Consider the following 22912-nt stretch of genomic DNA (forward strand, 5'->3'; position numbering starts at 1 on the left):
CTGGGCAAGTCTGGTCCTGCTGTGAGGGCCATTGGGAGGCAGGGGGGTTCTTTCACACTCTCGGTGCAGTCCGGATGCCTTGGCCTGTGGTGGGTCAAGTAGACTTCATTAGCTCATTGGGTCAACAAGTCTTTGGGTGCCTGCTATGATCCAGGCACTGCTCAGCACAGTGGGAAACGAGCCTGTGGCCGCTGAGACACTTTTGTCTGACAGTGTGTGAGGTTTTAGCCACGTGTGCCAGCTTGCACGGACTTACTGAGTTACATACGTGTGCTGCTGGGTCCATCATAAAGCATGCACAAGAAAGAAAAATACAAAGGAGATAGAAGGAAGTCCTAATATTTCTTCTCACGCTTCAGTGGATTGTGTCGCACACATCCCACTTCAGACAGCACTAGTATATACTGCTGCCTCCATGTGCCAGGCCACCCCCTTCCACGGTAGCTTTGGGAAGTGGATCATTTTTGAGTTGAGGGGCCGCCTATTGGATGAGTGGAGGGTGCGAATGAGGAAGCAAGGCAGGCTGGTGCTGAGCTCACATAATTGGTCACACACAGGCCCCAGCACAGCCTGATGGCTCTTGTGCTTTCCACTCTACCCTCCTCGGGCAGGGTACCCAGGTCGCCCGAGTTAGGTGTTTAAGGTTCTTGTGCTCCTGTCCTGTAAGCCATGGTCAGGATACTGTGGGGCGGGGTGGGGGTGGTGTTGCTCTTCAGTCCCTTTATAGTTTTCATGACTTTCATCGGTATGACATTTGATCATTCCAAGTTGTTCAGGATAAGGGATCCTCTCTCCACTGGAAGACCAGAGATCTGAGGAGTGTAACGAGCATCGCAGCTAGGTCCTGGGCCCCTTCTCCCTGACTGGCTGCCGCCTCCTCCCGCAGAAAGTCTTCCTCTCCATCTGCCTATCTTGCCATCCCCTGGAGGAGCAAGGCAGTGTACCTCTCAGCACCTCTGACTCTTGGTCCAACATGTGCCACTTTTCTCCTGGGCAAGAACTCGAGCTCCGGGTCCTGCCTCCTCGGCCTCCCTGTCCACTATGGGAGCCACCACCAGCACTGGGCTTCTTTGACTTAGAGGCATAAGCAGCCAAAGAGGTGGTCTTAGTGGTTCAAGCAAAAGGCTTTTGCCCATGGGGTGGGGAGGAGCCAGAACACTGTAACCTCCAAGTTGTCTTAAGCTTCTGTTCCCTTGGCCTGCTCTCTTGTGACATCTGTACCTCAGGGAGTGGGGGGGATGGGGACTAGGGTTCAGGAGCCCACAGAGCCAGCTCTCTTGCTCCCTCTCTGTCCGTGTCTTTCTGGGTTGTGCCCTTGCCCCTTGCACAGGATTTGCCCTTCTTGTCCTGACAGTTAACCGCTATCTCGTGTTCTACTTCCCATCTCAGGGTATCTCTCTGCACCTCACCCCTTCTAGCAAGGAAGGAGGGGAGTCAGGGCTATATTGCAGCACACAGTGCTGGGCTGATGCTCATAAAAGGGCATGGAAGGTCCAGAGAGACTCGGCACCCAAGTCTCTCTACCCTCCCCTGCAGAGGCTCTGCCTAGGCTCCTTCCTGCCCTTCCTCGCCTGGGGAGACCAGCAGCCTTTGTGAGTCTCCTTGACAACAGGATGGATAAGTTAAAAATAGCCTTGTGCTGGGGCACGTGTGTTCGCACATGCGCTTGCGCCTGGATACATGCCCTTTCCCATGCTGGGCTCCAGCTCAGTCCCCGTGGCTTCCGGCTGCTCCTGGTGAGCATCTGTGGGAGGCCTTGGTAGAGCCCAGGTGGTCACGTGCTGAAGCTCCTGGGCTTGGGGGTCACATCTAGATGTTACTTCGTATCATTGATGGTTGCTGCTGGGACGTGGGTGTTAATGTTAACATAAAGAATGGGAAGCTTTTCTGAATGCCTCGTCTTCAGTCTAACTGGAGAGGGGTAATCCCGGAGGCACTGCCCTGTTTCAGAACCTCAGATGGTGGAATAGGACATAGCCCTGGGTGGAGTTTGGCTGGATCTCTTTAGAGAACCCTCACAAGGAGGACCTTTCCTGGCCCCCTTTTATAAGGTGAGGACACTGAAGTACAGAGGCACCAGTGTGACTTACTGAGCGCCACCAGGCTCAGCTGTGGCAGAGTAAGGAACAGTGACCCTGTCATCAGAAGCTGTGGCTCTTTCCCTCACATCCTACTGAGGAGACCATCTCTACATCCTTTACCAAAGCCAGCTGTCTTTTTTTTTTTTTTTTTTTTTTTCAAGTTAAAAATTTCTTGTCCAGGAAAATCCCCTGAGATGGGTGATTCTTGTCCATCCCAGTTTCCCCCATCCCCAAACCAAGGCTCCTCACCCATAAAGTGTCGGGTGTCAGGAAAAAAATGGATTCCAAGATACTTAAATAAAAGGAAGTCTAGTGGGATGAACACCTAGAAGTCAGAAGACCAGGATTAATAGGGGATTTGGGGCCAGCCATTGGACTTCTCAGAGCTCCTGTTTCTTCATTTGTAAGTAGGGATCTTCCTGTCTCCTTTCCCTTCCTTCCAGAACTCTGAGGTTCGCAGGTATGGGAAACATTCTTACAACTGTTGAGGGCCCTGCAAATACGGAGCAGTGTTGTTAGACTCTGTCTGATTCGAAGTGATTTGATTTCTCTTCCACCTCTCCTCATGGCAATGATTCTAAATTTCTGTAAGAGAGAAATGCTCTGAGTAGCAGTAGGGTCCCTAGGATTCAGAGCAGCCTGCTCCTTGGTACTTCGGAGAGAGAGCCTATTGCTGGCATGGCTCTGGTCCCCTCACAGGGGCTGGCGAGCAGGGTGACTGCCTGACTTGGCTGGAGCCTGGATGGCAACTCTGTGAGTGACATCGCAGGGTCTGCTGATGCCCAGGACCGAGTGACAGGGAAAGGACGGCAACACGCCCGTCCTGGTGAGCAATACTGTGCGGCCTCTACACTCGTTGGGGCTGGCCTCCTCGTGGGGTGCTCTTGTGAAGTCTGGAAGTAACACTGTGGACTTTGGGGAGTCCAGCGGGGAGCAACAGCCTGTGCATCCAGCCTTTCTCTGAGAGAGCCTGGTTCTGGGGCCACTCCGGTGGCTCTGAGAGTTCACGACATGTTGTGGCAGAGCAGGGACTGTTCCCTGCATGATTCAGGTGTTGGGGGAGAGGGGTTTTCAGAGGCGGATATGTTTTCCTGGGTGCCAGCAGCCGAGCCCTTATAGGTAATGACCCTGGCATTAAGTGCAGGGTCAGGAATGAGGTCCTGATGAAATTCAGGCCTGACTCCCTTTTGCCTTCTGTGGATGCAAAAGAACCCCTTTCTCCCTGTTCTGGACTGTTCCCTCCCCTGCCCCCAGTAAGGCAAGGGAAATTGAGCAGGTTGTGGCTGTCACTCGTCCCCCACCCTGTGGTGCAGGCGCATGCCTTACTTCCAGCAGAGCTGGCCACCTCAGCACGTGCCGGAACAGTGTTGGGATCGCTGTGAGTCCCATCTGTTCTGTCACCTGACTGTGCTATGTCCCCGAGCCCTGTTGGGGGTCTTTTCCCACAGATCTCCTATGATATGCATGTACTTCTCGGCGTGCTACTAGGCATTTTTTTTCTTTTTTTAACCTTTCATCTGTTTTTCTGCCACGTAGGAATCGGAGTCAGAAGTAAAGGTAGATGGAGAGACTGCATCGGACACTGAGAGCCGAGCGGAAGCTGTTCCTTTATCCACCTCTGCAGACGATACCCCAGAGGTCCTCAACAGGGCCCTTTCCAACTTGTCTTCAAGGTAACCTGGCTTAATGTTGCAGATGCCCACGGGGGCCTCGCATCAGGTCCAAGTGCCGTGGAAGACCCGGAGCCCTCAGACAGCCTGCAGTCATGTGGCACGAGCCCACTTCTGTTAAAATGTGTAGGGTGGGCCTGTTCACTTGCATTGGCCACAGTCTCCCTGCTTCTGCTCAGGGCTCCACTGAGTGTAATCTAGGGCTTAACAGCAACTACATCTGGCCCTTGAAGGGTGCTGCAGGCTGGGCTGGGAGGTGCAGTAGCCCAAGGAGGAGGAAAGTGTGGACAAAGGGGTGGTGGTGGTGGGAATGCAATCTGGTGCAGCCACTCTGGAAAACAGTATGGAGGGTCCTCAAAAAGCTAAAAATAGAACTACCCTACGACCCAGCAATTGCACTGCTAGGCATTTATCCAAGGGGTACAGCTGTGCTGTTTCAAAGGGACACATGCACCCCCATGTTTATAGCAGCACTATCGACAATAGCCAAAGTATGGAAAGAGCCCAGATATCCCTCGATGGATGAATGGATAAAGAAGATGTGGTATATATATATACAATGGAGTGTTACTTGGCAATCAAAAAGAATGAAATCTTGCCATTTGCAGCTACGTGGATGGAACTGGAGGGTATTAGGCTAAGTAAAATTAGAGAAAGACAAAAATCATATGACTTAACTCATGTAAGGATTTTAAGAGACAAAACAGATGAACAAAAGGTAAGGGAAACAAAAATAATATAAAAACAGGGAGGGGGACAAAACAGAAGAGACTCCTAAATATGGAGAACAAACTGAGGGTTGCTGGAGGGGCTGTGGGGGGGCGATGGGCTAAATGGGTAAGGGGCACTAAGGAATCTACTCCTGAAATTGTTGCACTACATGCTAACTAATTTGAATGTAAACTGTAAAAAATAAAAAATAAAATATAAAATAAGATGGAAAAACCCCAAAAAACAAAGGGGTGGTGGTGGGCAAGATTGCTGACATAACATGTGAAGGGCTTTGTGACTGATGGGCAGACTGCTTTCCACAGAGGAGCCCAAGTTTCATGGTCAAAGTTTAGTTTTCCCTCTCCCACACATCCATTGTGGACATTCCTGAGATTCTTCTGGAAGAATTAAGAAATCTCAACTTGAGTGAATCCAGGGTTAAAGTGTTGGTCCCTTGAGACTCTGGTCCTCCAACACCAGCTATGTGTGTAGACTAAAAACACAAACTATAAGACCCCAAGACATTATCTAAAAGTGTTTCTATGTGTGTGTCCCATGCACGTCTCTCTTTGAAAGGTTCTGTTGTGGTCAAAGGCATGGGTTCTAGAGCTACACTCCCAGGATTCAGGTATCAGTTTAACCACATCACAACTATGTGATTTGTCCAATTCTTCCACTGTAAAGGCTAGTAGTGTTGAGTGTTAAATGAATTAATATGTGCAAAATCCTTATAAGCGTGCCAGATGCATATTTGTGATAGCTATTAATCACTGGTTAATATTGTTATCACCATAATGATGCAGGGGCAGAGTGATATAGGATTGTGCTGCAGGATAAATATGCAGTTTTTTCTTTGGATAGAAGCCATCCGAGTAGATACAGAAGTAGGCACCACATTTCCCTCAGGATTTTTGCCTGATTCCTTCGTTAAGATAGAAGCTGGGTGTATTTTTCTGTAGGCCGTGGAGCACCTGCTGAGTCTGGTGGGAGTGAGGTAATGGCTCTATTGGCCCTGCTTCTGCCAGCCTGTGGCTAGTACCTCTGTCAAGGTGAAGGAGGTGTTCCTAGAAGGGATTGACCTCTCCTGCCAGAAAGAGCCCTCCCCCTTGGGTTTGTGCTTTGCTTCTTTCTGGGCTCCTAACATGTTTTCTCCTTTCTCTCTTCTCTAACTTAGATGGAAGAACTGGTGGGTGAGAGGCATCCTGACTTTGGCCATGATTGCATTTTTCTTCATCATCATTTACTTGGGACCAATGGTTTTAATGATCATTGTAAGTGCCATTTGCATGCTGTTTTAATTTTTTCTAATTTAATCTTGAGTATGGGGTTTGTGGTTGGTTCTGGGAATCAGCGGCGGGCCTGGCTCCTCAGACCACATCTGCCTTCCAGTATCTGTGACTTCTCCCCTGTCAGGAGCCAACCAGAGGGGCACTGGGATAGGCCAGTAGTATGTGGTTAAAGATCTCCATTCACTTAAAAATTTGATGATATTATTTCAGCCATTTGATGAAACTGTGACCCCAGCTGTGACTCTGTGTGACTCTCAGGTTTGTTTCTGGTTTTCCTAGGGCCTCACTCTGGGGCTTAGGACTTTCATTTAAAAATCCCAGTCCACAGCACTGCTCTTGCAGTCTTCCCACTGTCGTGGACAGGGTCAGATGACTAGCAGCTGACTGCTGAGCAAAGCAGTTGGGGCTTTTCAGGTATTCCTATTCAAAGTCAAAGGGAAGGGATTGAATCCAGGGAGGTGCAACAATAAAAAGTTAATTGAAGCTTCAGGGGTTTGTTTCTATTGCATCTACTCTGTGTGACATAAAGGACTACATTGCCAAGTCCTGCGGTGTGAGTGAGAGTGAGGAGGAGAGCGGAGTCCCTGTAGGACTGACATTCTTTTTAAAAAAAATTTTTTTTTTTAATGTTTATTTATTTTTGACAGAGAGAGCATGAGTGGGGGACGGGCAGAGAGGGAGGGAGACACAGAATCCGAAGCAGGCTCCAGGCTCTGAGCTGTCAGCACAGAGCCTGACGCAGGGCTCGAACTCACAGACCGCGAGATCATGACCTGAGCCAAAGTCGCACGCTTAACTGACTGAGCCACCCAGGCACCACCCAGGCGCCCTACAGCCACTACAGGGCCTGTAGGACTGACATTCTTAAATGTGATAGTTTTTCTTGAAGGCCCATGACCTGTGTGTGGGTTTCTGTTTCCAAAGATGGTAAGAACTGGGGAATCAGCAAGTATTTGGATTCTTTTGTGTCTTGCAGGTGATGTGTGTTCAGATTAAGTGTTTCCATGAGATTATCACTATTGGCTATAACGTCTACCACTCCTATGACCTGCCCTGGTTTAGAACCCTCAGCTGGTAAGCCATCTAGCCCCACAGGGGCCCCACAGATTTGGATGAAAAGTGTTTTGTAGTGGGTATTTACAGGCATGGTGGTTGGGTGGGCGGGGAGGGATGGCCACCAGCTCACACAGTACCTTTGAGACCCAGGTATTTTATGTGGTTGGCCTATGAGGAGTGTTTATGATAGTTACCTGGGATCTGGAAACTTCCGCACTGGCTGTATCCATGAACACGTTGGCCTTGGTATTTGGATCCGTCAGACTTTGCACAGTGACCCCCACTTTTAGACTAGCATATATTTTTTTAAATCTTTATTTATTCTGAGATAGAGCTTACACACATGTGCACACAAGTGGGGGAGGGACAGAGAGAGAAGGAGAGAGAATCCCAAGCAGGCTCAGAGCCCAACCAGGGGCCGGAGGAAGGTTCTGAGACAGAGCATAATTAATTGCTTAGTGAAATGATGAAATACTATATACTATGGAAATAAATGTGGGGGAGACAGATACCATGTTAGGTTATATAAAGGTTTTTATGAAGAAAATGGTATTTGAGCAACAAGTGAAAAAAATGGGTAAGCAAAGAGGATATTCCAGGCTGGGAAAGACAGGAACAAAGCAGATGGGTGGCAAAGCCAGAGTCAACCATTGTGATAGGTGCACAGGGTTCCTGGAAGAGTGGAAATAGGATGGGGAGGCAGGCTGAGGCACACTCTGGAAGGTCGTGTTATGGTTTGAGTGTTCTTACATTAGGCGTGGAAACTGGACAAAAAGAGCAAAAACCGAGCCCCCAATTTGTGATACATGGAGAGGGAGTGAAAACTGCCACAAATTCCCAGATAAACTTCTCACCTCCAGGGTCACCAGTAAACAGGGAACCCTGGTCTGCTTGTCCCTCTGCAAGCTGCCACCAGGGTCTCGAGGGGCAGGTGGACTGCCACTCTGATCCCTGGAACTTTTTCACGGCCTCACTGTAAAGGAGCAGACACATGTGCCCCTCACAGCAGTGACCTGTCTTCCTTTACAGGTACTTTCTACTGTGTGTAAATTATTTCTTCTATGGTGAAACCGTGACGGATTACTTCTTCACTCTGGTTCAGAGAGAGGAGCCTTTGCGGATTCTCAGTAAATACCACCGGTTCATTTCCTTTACTCTCTATCTAATAGGTAGGCATTCAGCGGTTTACCAGTTCTTGTGTTTGTCTTGTGTTTGTATGTCCGTGGAGGAGAGGTTGGGGAATTTCTTGGTTCACGCAGTTTCGATGGTGTTAACTCTGTTCAGGGCAGCAGAGCTGAGGGCCCTGTAGCAGCTCTTGCCTAAGAAATGGGACCGAGGGCCTTGTGTAGTTGTGGGGACTTCAGTCTGTGCCATCTGATCTTGTGTCCCAGCCTCCGTCAGAGGACAGCATAACACGGTCCTGTCCTGACTCTCTTGTTGGCAGAGATTCTGCGGTGTGATCAAAACAAAAACTGTCCAGGAAGTTGGGTATAAAAACAAGCGGCTATCGCTAGGGGCGTGGCCGCATGGGGGACGTTGCAGTGTAGTGGAAATTTTACCGACCTGGGTTTAAAAAGACTGTGACTTCACAGGAGCTGGGAGCTTAATCTTTGAATCCCTTTCATAATCTGGAGCTAAAACAGCAGGGGTACTGTGAGGGTTTAGTCAGATACATTAGAAGTTGACAAACAGTCAAACACTGTGTCCATCTAACCTCAGTCTTATCTGAGTGTTAAGTGTTCACGCTCCTGTTTTTTCATAGTTGCCCTCAAAGCCAGTTTGAGGCACATGAGAAATTTGTTCTGACCTAAATTTCCGTCTGATCTATTTTTGATCAGCTTATAGCAATACTTGTCTCTGTGAATGACACCTGGCTGTAAAATAGAAAATCCACTGCCAAGAGGTCTGCTGGGATTGAGCACAGTCAGAGAGCATGCCTCAGACCCTGAGAGTGCCCCCTCACAGAGCCAGGTCAGGGGTCTAGAATAGCCACATGCTTTCTTCTGGGCAGGGCTGTGTTTGAGGGGCCCAGCACTCTCGTGGGTAAAAGTCTCTTTCCTTCCTGAAGGAGGTGGGGGAGGGCGGCTGTAGACTGTTTTGCCACCATTTGGGTCAGTGTGAGAGATGCAGGGGTGGCCTTGACTCCACACCAGGTGGGTCTCCCTTAGCCAGACCTATAACTTTGGACAGGAGGAGTCAGCAAATTTTTTCTCTTTTTTAAAAAATATTTTGTTTTAATATTTATTTATTTTTGAGAGAGAGAGAGCGCGCGCGCGAGCGAGCGTGAGTGGGGGAGGGGCAGAGAGAGAGAGGGAGACACAGAATCTGAAACAGGTTCCAGGCTCCTAGCTGTCAGCACCGAGCCCGACGCGGGGCTCGAACCCACAAGCTGTGAGATCATGACCTGAGCCGAAATCAGACGCTTAACCGACTGAGCCACCCAGGCTCCCTTCAGCAAGCCTGTTCTTAAAGGTCCAGATAATATTTTAGGCTTTGGAGGCCAAAGGGTCTTCATTGCACCTCCTCTGTTCTGGCCTTGAGCATGAAAGGAGAAGCCCAGACGACATGTAAACAAATGGGCATGACTGTGTTCCAAAAAAATTTGATTTGTAAAAACAGGCAGCTGGCTTGACCTTTGTTTGTTGACCCTTGCTCTAGGATCAAAACATTCCTATCTGGTGAACAGTGTTCTAAATTGAGTGTAGTCTGCAAGATTTAAAAATATTGCCTTCCTCTGACTGTCTTGAGGGAGTCCATTATCCCTGCTGTCATTGGAATGACTAGGATTATCCCCCTAGGCTTTGGAGTTGTACCCGGGTTAACCGCTGCCAGGGGATTGGCCAAAGGACCACTTCATGCGTCTAAAGGAAATGAGCAGGACAAAGATAATGCAGAGTGTGATTCATTTTGCCCCTTCTTCTCTTCCTGCTCCTCAAACTAGGATTCTGCATGTTTGTACTGAGTCTGGTCAAGAAGCATTATCGACTGCAGTTCTACATGGTAAGGAAAATGTACATGTGTGTCAGAATTCTTGGCTTAAGGGAAGTTCTGCAGAAACTCGGCAGGCCTTTTATGCTTTCTGTGACAAATCAACAGTCTGGAGTGCAGGCTGTTGTGTTTGCATCTAGAACCTAGAGCACGAAGGAGTGTCCCCATTTAAGTTAGGTGGCTCTGCTTCTACCTAGACCCAATCACTGTTACTTCATACACCCCAAGCAACCTCTCCACCAGGACCTGAAGGTGGCCTCCGAGTAAGGCTCAGGGTGAAGCTTCAGGCAATGCTCACGAATATCCTACCAGCTACATCGCTCCCTCAACTTGAAAACATCCCCTCACTGAGTGTCCCAAGCACCTAGTAAACACTTATTGAGAAAATGAGACATACCCAGGCTTTTGGAGCGTAGAAAGACTTGCTCACTAAGTGGGCCCTGTGGTTTCTACTTTTGGTGGGGACTGTAGCTGGGGGACAAAGTTACTCCCACATGCCTGTTCTGTATCTTTTTACTTCCAATAAGACAGGTACAGAAGCAGACGTTTTTTTCTACGTGTTTGTGTTATTGTTGCTGGCAGTTTTCTGTTTGTTACTGACAGTTATTTGAAGTTCCTTTCAAGGTAAACATACAGGTAAAATGTAATCTATATCTTCTTTTGCAGTTTGGCTGGACGCATGTAACATTACTGATTGTTGTAACCCAGTCACACCTTGTTATCCACAACCTGTTTGAAGGAATGATCTGGTGAGTGATGTCAGTGAGGGAGGTTTTCCCTTTTATTTTGTGGGTTTTCTCATGTACAGGTAGGCTGAGAACCCCCGCTTACAGTCTAAGCCAGGGGTTCTCACCTTGAGCTACATCAAAATCCCCTGCCGGGCTGGGTACAGCACAGATCACTGGGCCTCACTTCTGAGTTTCTGCTTCAGTAGATTCAGTACTAAGAATTTGATTTCTAATATACTCCCAGGTGATGCTGATACTGTTGGTCAGGATCTATATTTTGAGAACTAATGTTCTATTTAAAAAACATTTTTTTTAAATGTTTATTTACATTTGAGAGAGAGAGAGCAAGTGCAAGCAGGGGAGGGCAGAGAGAGATGGAGACAGAATCTGAAGCAGGCTCTAGGCTCCAAGCTGCCAGCACAGAGCCCAGTGCGGGGCTCAAATTCATGAGCTGTGAGATCATGACCTGAGCTGAAGTCAGACGCTCAACCGACAGAGCCACTCAGGTTCCCCAAAAACTGATGTTGTAGACATTAGACATGTGCTTGTTAGCATATGGATATTTTTAATTAATTAATTTTTAAAAGTTTTCTTTTTTTAAAGTTTATTTATTTTGAGACGGAGTGCACGTGAGTAGGGGAGGGGCAGAGAGAGAGAAAGAGAGGGAGAGAGAGAGAATCCCAAGCAGGTTCCACACTGTCAGTACAGAGCCCAACGCCAGGCTTGAACCCACAAATCATGAGATCATGACCTGAGCCGAAATCAAGAGTTAGACACTCAACCAACTGAGCCACCCAGGTGCCCCTATACATGGATATTTAAAGAATAAAAGATAATGCAATTGTATAGCAACAGGTTTGAAAACAAAAGGAAACTTTCATGATTTGGCACAATGGAAGCTACCAAAAGTCATGAAGAAGAAAACCTGAAAAGATCAATAACTATAGAAGAACTTTGGATTGCCTAAGAATCCACACCTGGAAGGAAAAAAAAAAAAAACAACCAATGATAATCTCAGAGTTTTATCTAACCCTTCATACTAAAGCTAATAAGCATGGGGAGGTAGAAAGAATGTTAAGCTGATTTCTTTAATGATTACAGATAAGCCATTGTAAATAAACTATTAGCACATAGAATCTGGCAATGTGTCAAAAGAATGATATAGTTGTTACTTAGCAGACATTATTCCAGAAATGCAGTGGTTTCAGCAGGAAATCTATCAGTATTTATAGAAGTCTGCAGGCTGGCTAAGGAAACTGGATGATCTTAGTGAAAAGGTAAGGCATATCCTAGTTTATATTAGAAGTGTTGAGTTGTGGTTAAGATCCCAGACTGTGTCTGTTTCCAGATCTCAGAATGAGGGTATAATAGTACCCACCTCCACGTTAGTAAATATATGTAAAGTGCTTAGACCAGAGACTAGCTCAGATAATTGGCAGCCTTAGGCATTATTACGTTTAAAACAATGATAGCAGTGGCCTGGGGAGACACACAATCTTTCCTTTTCAGAGTTTCAGGTAATTTCGAGGAATGGCTCATGATAAGTCCTTATCTTTAGGTCCAAACGTGCCACTCAGTTCTACAGTGAATTATATTAAAATCTCTGGTTGTTGGTTTTCACACTCAAACTACAAGATTTAATTGTAGATGTAGAAAATATGTCGAGCAGAGAATATGTGCTAGAAGCCTCGACAAAGTAAATAATATCGTGTGGTGTTGAGAGGATACAGATGCTCCCTTAACAAACAGGAAGTCAGAAAATACTGCCTGTAGTTTAGGGGCCAGGAAGTCAGAGATTTCTGTATGTGAAATTCAGAAATTTAAATAGGGGAAATTTTAAAAAAGTGCTGGCCAGAGAGTGGAGAGAGTGAGGAGGGCAGAAAGATGTTACAAGTGTGGGAACAGCCTCCTGTTTCATGGTGGGGCTGGTGGGAGGGGGGGCGGCTGTCGAGAAGGTAGCCAGCTATATGGGGTGTGGTTGTGTACTCAGCCGAGCACTAGGAAATGTAGGCCTCATCAGAGCTAGTCATAAATAGTTAAAAAAAAAAAATAGGTAAATTATGAAACATATTGCATAGAATTATGGAGATGACCTCTAGAAGAAGAGAAGTCAGAAGTCATTAAAAGCAGTTATTTTGGGGAATGGAGATAGGGATGGGAGGAACAAGGAAAACTTTCTTTTCTTTACAGTTTAAATTTGTAGTATTGTGTGCCTGTATTACTTTGTAAGGATAAAAAGAACAAATGGCATTTTAGAGAACACCACCTCCGTTTACTCGGGAGTCGTTCAGTAAACACTTGAATGTCTGCTGTGTGCCAGGTACTAGGTAGGGCTTGTCTGCTATTTAATTTCTTTTACTTTTTGGTTAGTGGAGAACAAGTACTTAGGGGTTATTTTGGTGCCGGAAGTGATGAATGGCAGTGTTTTATAGACATCCGAGGTATTGTCATCTTAGGAGAGTTGATTTCTACTTTGGTTTATTCCCTAGGTTCATTGTCCCCATCTCTTGCGTCATCTGTAATGACATTATGGCCTACATGTTTGGCTTCTTCTTTGGTCGGACCCCACTCATTAAGGTAAGTGGGTCACCCTAACATGAAACACCTCTGTGAGGCAACGGTGAGGATCAGCTTGGCACAGAAGAAATCTCACTAGCGTGTATGTCTTTGTGTCATCTTGGAGAAAGTCTTGCAATAGTTTAGTCTTAAGAGAAAAGCCAGACTAAGACATTTGACAACTATTCAGAAAGGAAGAACGAGTTCCTAGAGAAGATAATTGTATAGACTATACAGGCACACTTTGGGGGCTCTGATCTGAATTTGAGTGTTGTTATTTAATTAGTATACTATTTTATAATATAATTAAATTATTTGAGTGACTAATTGGGACAGAAAGGAAACTGAGGGATATCAGGCTGGGAACAAGGAAACCAAGCATGGGGTTATTTTTAGAAAGGGAGGTGGTTAACAGAATGAAGGTTTTTTTGTTTATTTGTTTTAACAGTAGGAAGGTTTTAAACAAGTAATCATTGTTCCAAAGCCAGTTATCAAAATGACCTTTGTTAAGATTTGCTCTCTGTCCGTAGCTGTCCCCGAAGAAGACCTGGGAAGGCTTCATTGGGGGCTTCTTTGCTACAGTGGTGTTTGGCCTTCTGGTAGGTGGTGGTTTCCCGCTGGGTGGGAGAGGGCACAGAGACCTCAGCCCACCTTCAAAGCTTGTCCAGGGCTAGAGAGCTTGTCTCCCGAGGCCAAGGACCCTGTCCCCCTGAATGGTAACCTTGCCCTGCAAGGGGCATGAGCCTGGCATGCTCCGTAAGTGGCCCGGGCAGAGCCAGCTGTCCTTTATCTGCCAGATTCCAAACAGGGTCTTGGCAGTTGAGCAGGGCCGTGTGAACCTGTACTCCCCCCATGTCGAGGCATGGTGACACTCAGCAGGTAGCGTTCTTGTCCACGCATTTGATATTTCAAGATCAAGTGATTGGCAGCTAAGAGTAGGAGGTGAGGCGAGCCATGCCACTCTGGCCAAGGTTCTCTCCCGTTTGTGCCCTGCCTGTGGGTGGTTGATCTTCCCACCCTTTCTGGAGCATTCCCTGCTTCTGACCATCAGGCCAGCCTCTCTCCTTTCTTCAGAGGTGTCCAGCCATCCTCCAGTACTGATTCCCTTACTTCATTATTCTTCCTTTTTCCTCTGGACTGGCTGTCTCTCACTATATCGCTCCCTGCCAACCTGCCTCCCGTTTGAATTAAATTAAGAGATGCTGAGAAAAAGGGACCGTAGCTTCCCTGAATGGGGGAATCTTCTTGTAGTTCTTTGCCCAGATTCCTTCAGGTCTGTCCTGGATTTTGGCCTGGATGTTGGGGTAAGTATGTGTGAAGCCTCAGCAGGCCATGAACCTCTTTTAAAATTTTTTCCCAGATTCTGGCAAAATACTCACGTGGGGAAATATGAACCTCTGATTTAGTGCACAGCTTGCAGCGAGCAGGCTAGGCGCTGTGAGGGACACAGCCAGGCCCCGTGTCTGCCGCCCAGGCAGGATGACTGGGACTGGTCTCCTCTGCCCGTCTCTGCTCTTCATCCTCAGCTGTCCTATGTGATGTCCGGGTACAGATGCTTTGTCTGCCCCGTGGAGTACAACAATGACACCAACAGCTTCACTGTGGACTGTGAGCCCTCGGACCTCTTCCGTCTGCAGGAGTACAACATTCCTGAGGTGATCCGGTCGGTCATTGGCTTGGTACGTGCCATTCACATGGGGCAAGCTATCCCTGGTTAGATAGTGACCACTCCCTCAAAACAACAACAACAACAACAACAGCAACAACAACAACCTAGCTTCCTCCCTCCACAACGCTGCAAGCCCCAGGACAGAGAATTGTTCAGGTCAGTTCAGGCTGAAAGCAGAAGGAGACACTTCATCTCACTTCTATTCATTTAGACCAGTGGTTCTCAAACTGTGCTCTGTGGATCCTTGGGGGACCCTGAGATCCTTTCAGGGGGCCTGTGAAGTCACGATTATTTCCATAACAATATAATGACATTATTTGCCTGTTTACGTTGTTGAAATTTGCTGCGAGTGGTAGGGTACACAAGCAGTGATGGGTAAACTCGCCTGGTGCGTTAGTATGAGTGGGGGCTCTGGCCCCGAACTGGACTGAGTCATTGGATTCTTCGTGCCACGCACACGCAGTGAGAATAAGAGAGTTCCTCCGAAGAGTGTCTTTGATGAAACAGTAAAACTATTCATTTTATTAAATCCTGACCCTTGAATACATATCTTTCTAATACTCTTGTGTATGAAAAGGATGCATAAAAGATTTCTGGTAAATACTGAAGTACAGCGTTTACCTAAAGGAAAGCACGCGTGCACCTGTTTGAGATATGAGCTGAACTAGCTGCTGTTTTATAGGGACATCATTTTTACTTGAAAAGTACCGACAAGCTATGGTTTTTGAGATCTGTGTATTTGACAAACATTTTCCTTGAAGATGACGAAAGTGAGTCTGTCACTCGAAGGAAAACACCTAACGGTGATTGTTACCAATGATAAAATTCACCTGCCAAGTGAAAATTAGTATTTTGGAAAGTGTCATAGGGTTTCCACCAGAGCTCTTAATACTTCATAGCTTTGCTGATGAGAGTTGTGGTGATTCTTTGTAAGATTTTTATAGTGATTTTAACATATGATGACTTTAACATAATGATGTTTTGACATTATATATAGCAAAATGTGTCCACGTTTGGAAGATTTACATAACTTAGTGAACTATTATTTCCTAAATAGTCAGTGCATGGTATTACAGCAGTCACGTGTGGGTAAAAGGTCCGTTCAAAGTTCAAGACAGACCAATGGATTTTAATGCTAAGAGTACAAAAATTTCATTCCTGGATCTCAAATTCGACAAATTTTTTTTTTTTTTTCAACGTTTTTTTTTTTTTTTTTTTATTTATTTTTGGGACAGAGAGAGACAGAGCATGAACGGGGGAGGGGCAGACAGAGAGGGAGACACAGAATCGGAAACAGGCTCCAGGCTCTGAGCCATCAGCCCAGAGCCCGACGCGCCTCACGGACCGCGAGATCGTGACCTGGCTGAAGTCGGACGCTTAACCGACTGCGCCACCCAGGCGCCCCATCAAATTCGACAAATTTTTAAGAAACTACCATTTGTCAAGTTCTGGTGCAGTATCAGAGGAGAATACCTGTAAGCATCTGAAAGACAGTGCTAAAATACTCTTCCTTTTTTCCTTTTTTTTTTCTTATTTAAAAAAAAATTTAATGTCTTTATTTTTGAGAGAGAGAGAGAGAGAGACAGAGTGTGAGTGGGGGAGGGCAGAGAGAGAGGGAGACAGAATCCAAAGCAGGCTCCAGGCTCTGAGCTGTCAGCACAGAGCCTGACATGGGGTTCAAACTCACAAACTGTGAGATCATGACCTGAGCCAAAGTTGGACGCTCAACCAACTGAGCCACCCAGGCGCCCCTACTCTTCCTTTTTTTTCAACTACCTAATTTGTGTAAGGCTGGACTTTCTCCGCATACGTCAGCCAAAACATATTGCAACAGACTGAATGTATGATACTTAATGTCCTCCATTAAGTCAGATATTCGAGATTTACAAACACAAAATCCACTTTTCTTACTCATTTTGATTTTGGAGGGAAAATATAGTTCATTTGACAAAGAGTTATTTATGTCAACAAGGCATCTTGACTGATTTTCCCTTGTTCTTCTCAGACAACAGTCTGGATGTACCCCTTCCAGATCCACAGCATCGCCCTGTCCACTTTTGCCTCGCTCATCGGCCCCTTTGGAGGATTCTTTGCAAGTGGATTCAAACGAGCCTTTAAAATCAAAGTAGGAAAATCGTCTTCCCTATTCTTCTGTCTCCCAGCCCAGTCTCCTGTCCCACCCCATCAACCACCGCCCCCTTCAAAATACCAGGCTATAAACCCTGACTGTTAATGTGTGCTTTCCTTCACTCGTGCATGAGATTTAGGTAGGTTAAATAAAACTACATTGCTTTCCAAGAAAATTCAGTATAGTTTTGACCCTTGAATAATGCAGGGGTTAGAGGCACTGACATTCCCCCCTACCACATCTTCCCATGTACTAGAAAACTCACATGTAACTTGACCAGAAGAATTATTAGTTGATTCACACCTATTTTGTGTGTTATATGTATTATATACTGTATTCGTACAATAAAGCAAGCCAGAGAAAAGAAAATGTGATTAAGAAAATCATAAGGAAGAGAGAATACATTTATATTCCTGTACTATATTTACTGAAGAAAATGACGTTTAAGTGGACCCTTGTAGTTCAGACCCCTGTTGTTCAAGAGTCAACTGTAGTTGGATTTTCAGTTTATTTGTTAATATACCTTGTATCTTTCTTCAAAAGAAACATTTTATAATAAGATTGTGTGGTATTATACCCTCAGCATTTGGGTCCATACTTCTTACTTTCTGTTGCCCTCAGCTACTCAGGATAGTAGCTGGACACTGAGGTGAGACCATAGGGCAGGGTTTGATCTTCGCCTAGCCCAGGCTTACCAGTCCTTCCCCTGCCTCTAACAGGACTTTGCCAATACCATTCCCGGCCATGGCGGCATCATGGATCGCTTTGACTGCCAGTATCTGATGGCCACCTTTGTCAACGTGTACATTGCCAGTTTTATCAGGTACGATGCCTTTCCATCTGAAGCCAGTTGTTGGATTTTTGAGTGTGGTGAACATCTGGGATTTTAGCTACACCTCAGTTGAAGTGAAAAGCATCCCAAATATGAATGCAGTTTTCAGTTGCTGCTCTTAGTGGATTCTTTGAGGCCCCCTGCCCTCCATGAGTAGAGAATCCACAGGGAACAGCAGCTATTTGGATAATCAGGCCCTAGAAGCTGCTGAGTCCCCCCCACTCAGAGCTGTTTCCTCACGTTCTCCTCCAGGGGCCCGAACCCAAGCAAGCTGATTCAGCAGTTCCTGACCTTGCGTCCAGATCAACAACTGCACATCTTCAACACCCTCAGGTCTCACCTGGCTGACAAGGGGATGCTGACAGCCGGCACGGAGGATGAGTAGGGGCCCCAGGGCCGAGAGAGCAAGAGTGAGCAGAGCGAGGGGCAGGGCCCCAAGGCAAGCCCCACTGGTGTGTCTCAGACTATGACAAGGCTTCAACTCACTGGTGTTTTGTTTTTGTTTTTTTTTTGTAGAGTGTTTTTTATTTGTGGGATTTAAAAACAATCTGTATATATACAGTCTGTGTGCTTATGATTTGGGTTGTGGGTAAACCATAGCTTTGAGTTGGAAAGAAGTCACAGGGGTAAGACCATTTGGGTGTTTTATACAAAAGTTTTAACCTGGAAGGCAGTGTTGTGCCCACCTGGGGTGGGTCTGCTGGGTACTTCTAGCTCCCAAGCCAGAGCTTCAGTTTCGGTGCTCCATCAGAGTGGAGACGTTCGTCTGTGTCTGACCGGTTCAGAGGACCCCCTGCCTGCCTTGTAGCTGCCCCCCCAGCAGGGAAGAGGTGCACAGCTTGGATGCCTTTGCTCCCCAAGAGCTTTCACACGGACCTCTTGAGAACACCTGCGCTGGAGTGACGGGACGGTTGCCTTCTGTAGGCTGGAGGGACACAAGCTTATTAATCAGAGGAGCATCCTGCCCACAAAGCCCTGGGGAGCCTGAGCTGTGCTTTACGAGAAGGGTTCACCTTACTTCATCACAGACTGAATGAAAGAAGGCTTCGTTTGATTTTTTTTTTTTTCCAGAAAGCACGAGAAATTATTTATAATAGTCTGAAAAAATACACTGTAATATCTCAAGTGTACGCAGTAGAATGGACTGTAACCGAGCCCTCCCACAGGCTGTAGGCTCTGGTGGCTCCGACTAACTGTGTCTGTTCAGGGACGATGCTGTTCACGTTTGGGCTGTAGACTTGTTGCTGCTGAATCCTTTCTGGGGGCTTTCCTGTTAGGGAGCAGGGGGCTTCCTGTTCACGCACCCTTAGCCTGACCGACCACCCACGTAGCTGCTGTGTTGTGTATATACTACTCTTAAGGCAAGTGTGTATCTGTGTGTGTGTGTGGTTTAAAAATCACTTATCCCTTGCAGTGATTTCAGTTGTACCATGACTTGTCCACTGAAACCACAGAATCCTGCTTACAGCTCTGGAAACCTAATCCGATTAGAGGTTTGACTCTTCTGAAGATTCAGTGCACATTTTTTTTTTTTTTTTAATATAATGTGACCAGTTTAAATGTAGTGTGTATTTCGTTGAGGGACCTTTTTCCTTTTAAACTGTGATTTATTTTTTTTTCCCCTGCCTGATTATAGGAGTGAGGTTGACTTTGGGAAGACAAGTTCTTTGTCAGGACAGCAAGCAGGGGAGAATGGGAGAGAGAACTTGGTGCCCAAATGTGTTTGCTTATTCTGTGCCACGGCTGTTCTCATTGCCAAATGCAGTGCAGAGACCCGCTTCAGCACCTTGGTCTGCGGCCGGTTCATTCTGTTTCTGTTTAAATCAGCCCTCCTGCTTCCCTGAAAGCTCACAGTCCGCCCAGATGGCAGGCCTCCCTCAACATTGCAGCTCTCAGTCACTACGTGACTTTTTCTTCTGAGCGTGTACTTCTGTTTCAGCACACGGCTTTTCTTTTTCAGGTCCAAGGCCCCCTTAAAAACAAAATGTGTTTTTGCTTGGGGTTTCTGTTGTGGCTCTGTGACCCTGGGCAGGACATAGCACTCTCCGGGGCCTCGTTTTCGGAGCTCTCTCCTAAGTCCAGTGTTCTGTGATTTCTGGCTGAGCAAGTTCTTGTCACCAGAGGCTACTTATGGGTATTGAGTGATGTCCTGGGCACCCAAAAAGCAACAGCTTTCAGGCCATTTCTAAATGCTGGCCCTTGAGATGAGTCAGTATCTCACCCACAAATCTTAGAGGAGGTAATTAGTAACAAGTCTAGTTTTCACATTGAAGAATGAACTTGGTTCCTGAGACCAGAGACAGAAGGGGTTGTCTCTGTTGCCTTATTGTGGGCATATGGCGGGGTGCTTGGTGGCTGGGGCCCAGCAACTCCTGAATAAGGCCATCTTTGGGATCGAGGTGACTGGCACATTCCTTTGTGGAAGTGGTCACCAAGTGGGGAGGGTCCTGGCGTCCCAGGAAGCTGAAGCTGGGTGCTCATGAGAGCTCTCAGCAAGAAGCCCAGAGGGTCAGCTCGGGTTTTATCTTCTGATTTCCCCACATGCTTTCAGGTCAAATAAGAGGAGTTTCCTAGCCTAGTAGCTGGGAAAGCGACACCACCTCGTGTCTATTTATCTATATCTATATATACACACAGTGTTTTCCTTTCTCCCATTTATTGAAGATATTTCACTGTACAGACGAGATTCAAAAGACTATTTTAACATATACCTGTGCATTCTTAATGAATGGTATAACTTGCTTCAGATCCATTTTTTGTGTGAGAAATAAAATGTGGCTGAAACTGTATGCTCTCCCTTGTGACTTCAGTTTCTCACTTCCGTGTGTGGATGTGTTTCCCACTTTTTTGCTTCATAAATATCATGCAGTCCTGATGTCAAGATTTTTCTTTTCTTTTCTTTTCTTTTCTTTTCTTTTCTCTTCTCTTCTTTCTTTCTTTCTTTCTTTCTTTCTTTCTTTCTTTCTTTCTTAATGTTTATTTATTTTTGAGAGAGAGAAAGAGAGAGAAACAGAGCATGAGCAGGGGAGGGGCAGAGAGAGAGAGGGAGACAGAATCCAAAGCAGGCTCCAGGCTCCGAGGTGTCAGCACAGAGCCTGATGCAGGGCTCAAACTCACAAACCATGAGATCACAACCTGAGCCGAAGTCAGATGCTCAACTGACTGAACCGCCCAGGTGCCCCAAGATTTTTGTTTTCTGCTCTGAATCTTACAGGTTCTCACAGCAGCCTCCTGAGGGGCCTCAGGCAAGAGTCCTGAGCGCCTTGCCTGTGAGGACGCTGAGGGCAAGAGCACGTGGAGTGCTTCCCCAGGGTCATGGGGCAGAGGCACACCTCACTCCAGCTTGCCAGGACAGGAATCTGCCCTAGTTCCACTTGCTTTTGTGAAAGTGGTGTAGGTGTGCCTGAAATTCCAAGAATTCTGGAATATTCGTTCCTCAAGCCGAGGAGGTCAGGCTGTGCACCCAAGTTGGAGCTTCCCCAGGGAGCTGACGGACACGCTGTCAAGGAGAGCAGGGCGCATCTGCAGAGGGCCGGGCCTGAGCCGCCTCCCTGTGAGCCCTACTTGTGACCGCTCACGGGACACCTGGGTCTTTCCCCTTTACGAGCGGGCGCACCTAACTGCCACCTAACTGCCACCCCGTGCACGGGGAAAGTCCACGGCAGCCTGGGTCCTGTTTATGTTTATTATTATTTGCCTGTTTCGTGTTCTGAGCATGTTAGTAGCTATTGTGTAATCATATTTAAAACATATTACTCTTAGTGTTTTCCATAGTGTTTTCTGGGTTTCTAATTCTACAGTATATGTTTGAAATTAGTGTCTCTTTTACTTGTAGAAGGGGTGAAATGTAACATTTAACTTTGCCCAGGTGGACTTTGAAGTCACTCTTATGGTATTTATTTTTCCCCACTGGGCTTCTTCTCCTGTAACTTGATTCATATTTTTGGAATCTTCCTGTATGATATATTTTAAAGGCGATTAAACAGACCCTGTGATTTGAGTCTAAGTGAGTTGCTGAGTTGGCCAGAGGCTGATCCGAATGGATCCTTGAATTCAGATCTTCAGTGTGTCCATGAGGTCCCAGCAGGCTCAGAAGCACCCTGGATGTTGATGGCGGTGGGCAGGGAAGGATGTGAATGGCTCAGGGCAAAGAGCGGCACTGCTTGGAAAATTAACAATGGCCTTGCTCCATGAGGAGCCTGCCCTAGGTCAGTTTCTAGGCAAGTAGATTTTTGTTTCTCTGCCAGATGTGATTCATCCTTGCTGGAACCTCTTCCTGTGCTCATCATATCTTAGGCACTGTCAGTCTTTCGGAGTAGCAGTCTGTGCCCACCTTGCTTGCCTATTGCGATGATGTGCTGGGTAAGGGTGGAGTGGGGAGGGGTTTGGTTTCACCTGGTCCCAGGGTTCCTGTTCCTCCAAAGTCAGGGGAGGCGGGGGGAGGCTAGAGGAGGATGTCCAGGTGGCTGTCTAGACACATCACAAGAAAATAAGCGTGGACCCACTCGCTGTGCTTGTCTGCAGCAGGGGCTGTGACAGCAGCCAGAACAGACCTCCCACTCCCTGCAGAGAGGGGCTGATTCTTGGGCAGTCTCGTTATTCTGTCCTTGTCTTGGTGAAAACAAACTTCCCTTTCCCTCGATCGATCTCCAGTTGACCAGTTTCCAGTTTTTGAAGAGATTTGCCACTCCCACTGCCTGACGTGGTTTCCCTTGTTGAGGGAGGGCCTGATGGCCTAATCTACAGAGGGTGCTGCAGTTTGGACCAAGTGGTGGTGAGTGAAAGGTCTCTTCTGGGCCCACCTCCTCTTGGTCCTGGACTCTGCTCACTCACATCCCTGCAGGAGGTGGCCCCTTCTCAGTGAGGAACGGAGTCACGGCTGCTGACTGCTTGTACCATTGGAAAGTGGCCCGTCTTTCTGTTCCTCCTGGCTCCGCCCTGCCACCCTCCCCCTCTCAGGTTGACCAGCAATGACCATATTTACCTGGGCTCCCAGGTGGATAGAGGCTATTCTTGCCTCTTGATTAAGACTTTCCCCTGTTCGTATGTTCACCATGTTTTCGAGGGCAAAGAGATCACAGCCGTGAGGGCAGTTTGGGGGGGGTATACTTTGGATGCTGAAGTATTGGGGTTTGTAGAACACGTGGGTGATTTATGAGAATAGGGGGCAGAAATGTGGCATCCAGGAATTTATGGTCAGTGGA

At 46.9% G+C, this 22912-nt stretch overlaps 1 protein-coding gene across 1 annotated transcript in view; it reads left to right on the plus strand.

Moving 5' to 3' along the window:
• The window catches only part of CDS2 (CDP-diacylglycerol synthase 2), a 56732-nt gene extending 36235 nt beyond the window's left edge, over window positions 1–20497 (plus strand). Inside the window, exons 2-13 of the mRNA XM_045445234.1 lie at window positions 3618–3754; window positions 5637–5733; window positions 6728–6825; window positions 7837–7976; window positions 9749–9807; window positions 10462–10544; window positions 13013–13100; window positions 13610–13678; window positions 14606–14758; window positions 16754–16873; window positions 17596–17699; window positions 17961–20497. Coding sequence (XP_045301190.1) covers window positions 3618–3754; window positions 5637–5733; window positions 6728–6825; window positions 7837–7976; window positions 9749–9807; window positions 10462–10544; window positions 13013–13100; window positions 13610–13678; window positions 14606–14758; window positions 16754–16873; window positions 17596–17699; window positions 17961–18093 — 1281 coding nt within the window. The 3' untranslated portion in view covers window positions 18094–20497. The remainder of the gene's footprint in view (window positions 1–3617; window positions 3755–5636; window positions 5734–6727; window positions 6826–7836; window positions 7977–9748; window positions 9808–10461; window positions 10545–13012; window positions 13101–13609; window positions 13679–14605; window positions 14759–16753; window positions 16874–17595; window positions 17700–17960) is intronic.
• The last annotated feature ends 2415 nt before the right edge of the window (window positions 20498–22912 follow it).

This window comes from Leopardus geoffroyi, chromosome A3, assembly GCF_018350155.1.
Source record: "Leopardus geoffroyi isolate Oge1 chromosome A3, O.geoffroyi_Oge1_pat1.0, whole genome shotgun sequence".
NCBI lineage: Eukaryota > Metazoa > Chordata > Mammalia > Carnivora > Felidae > Leopardus > Leopardus geoffroyi.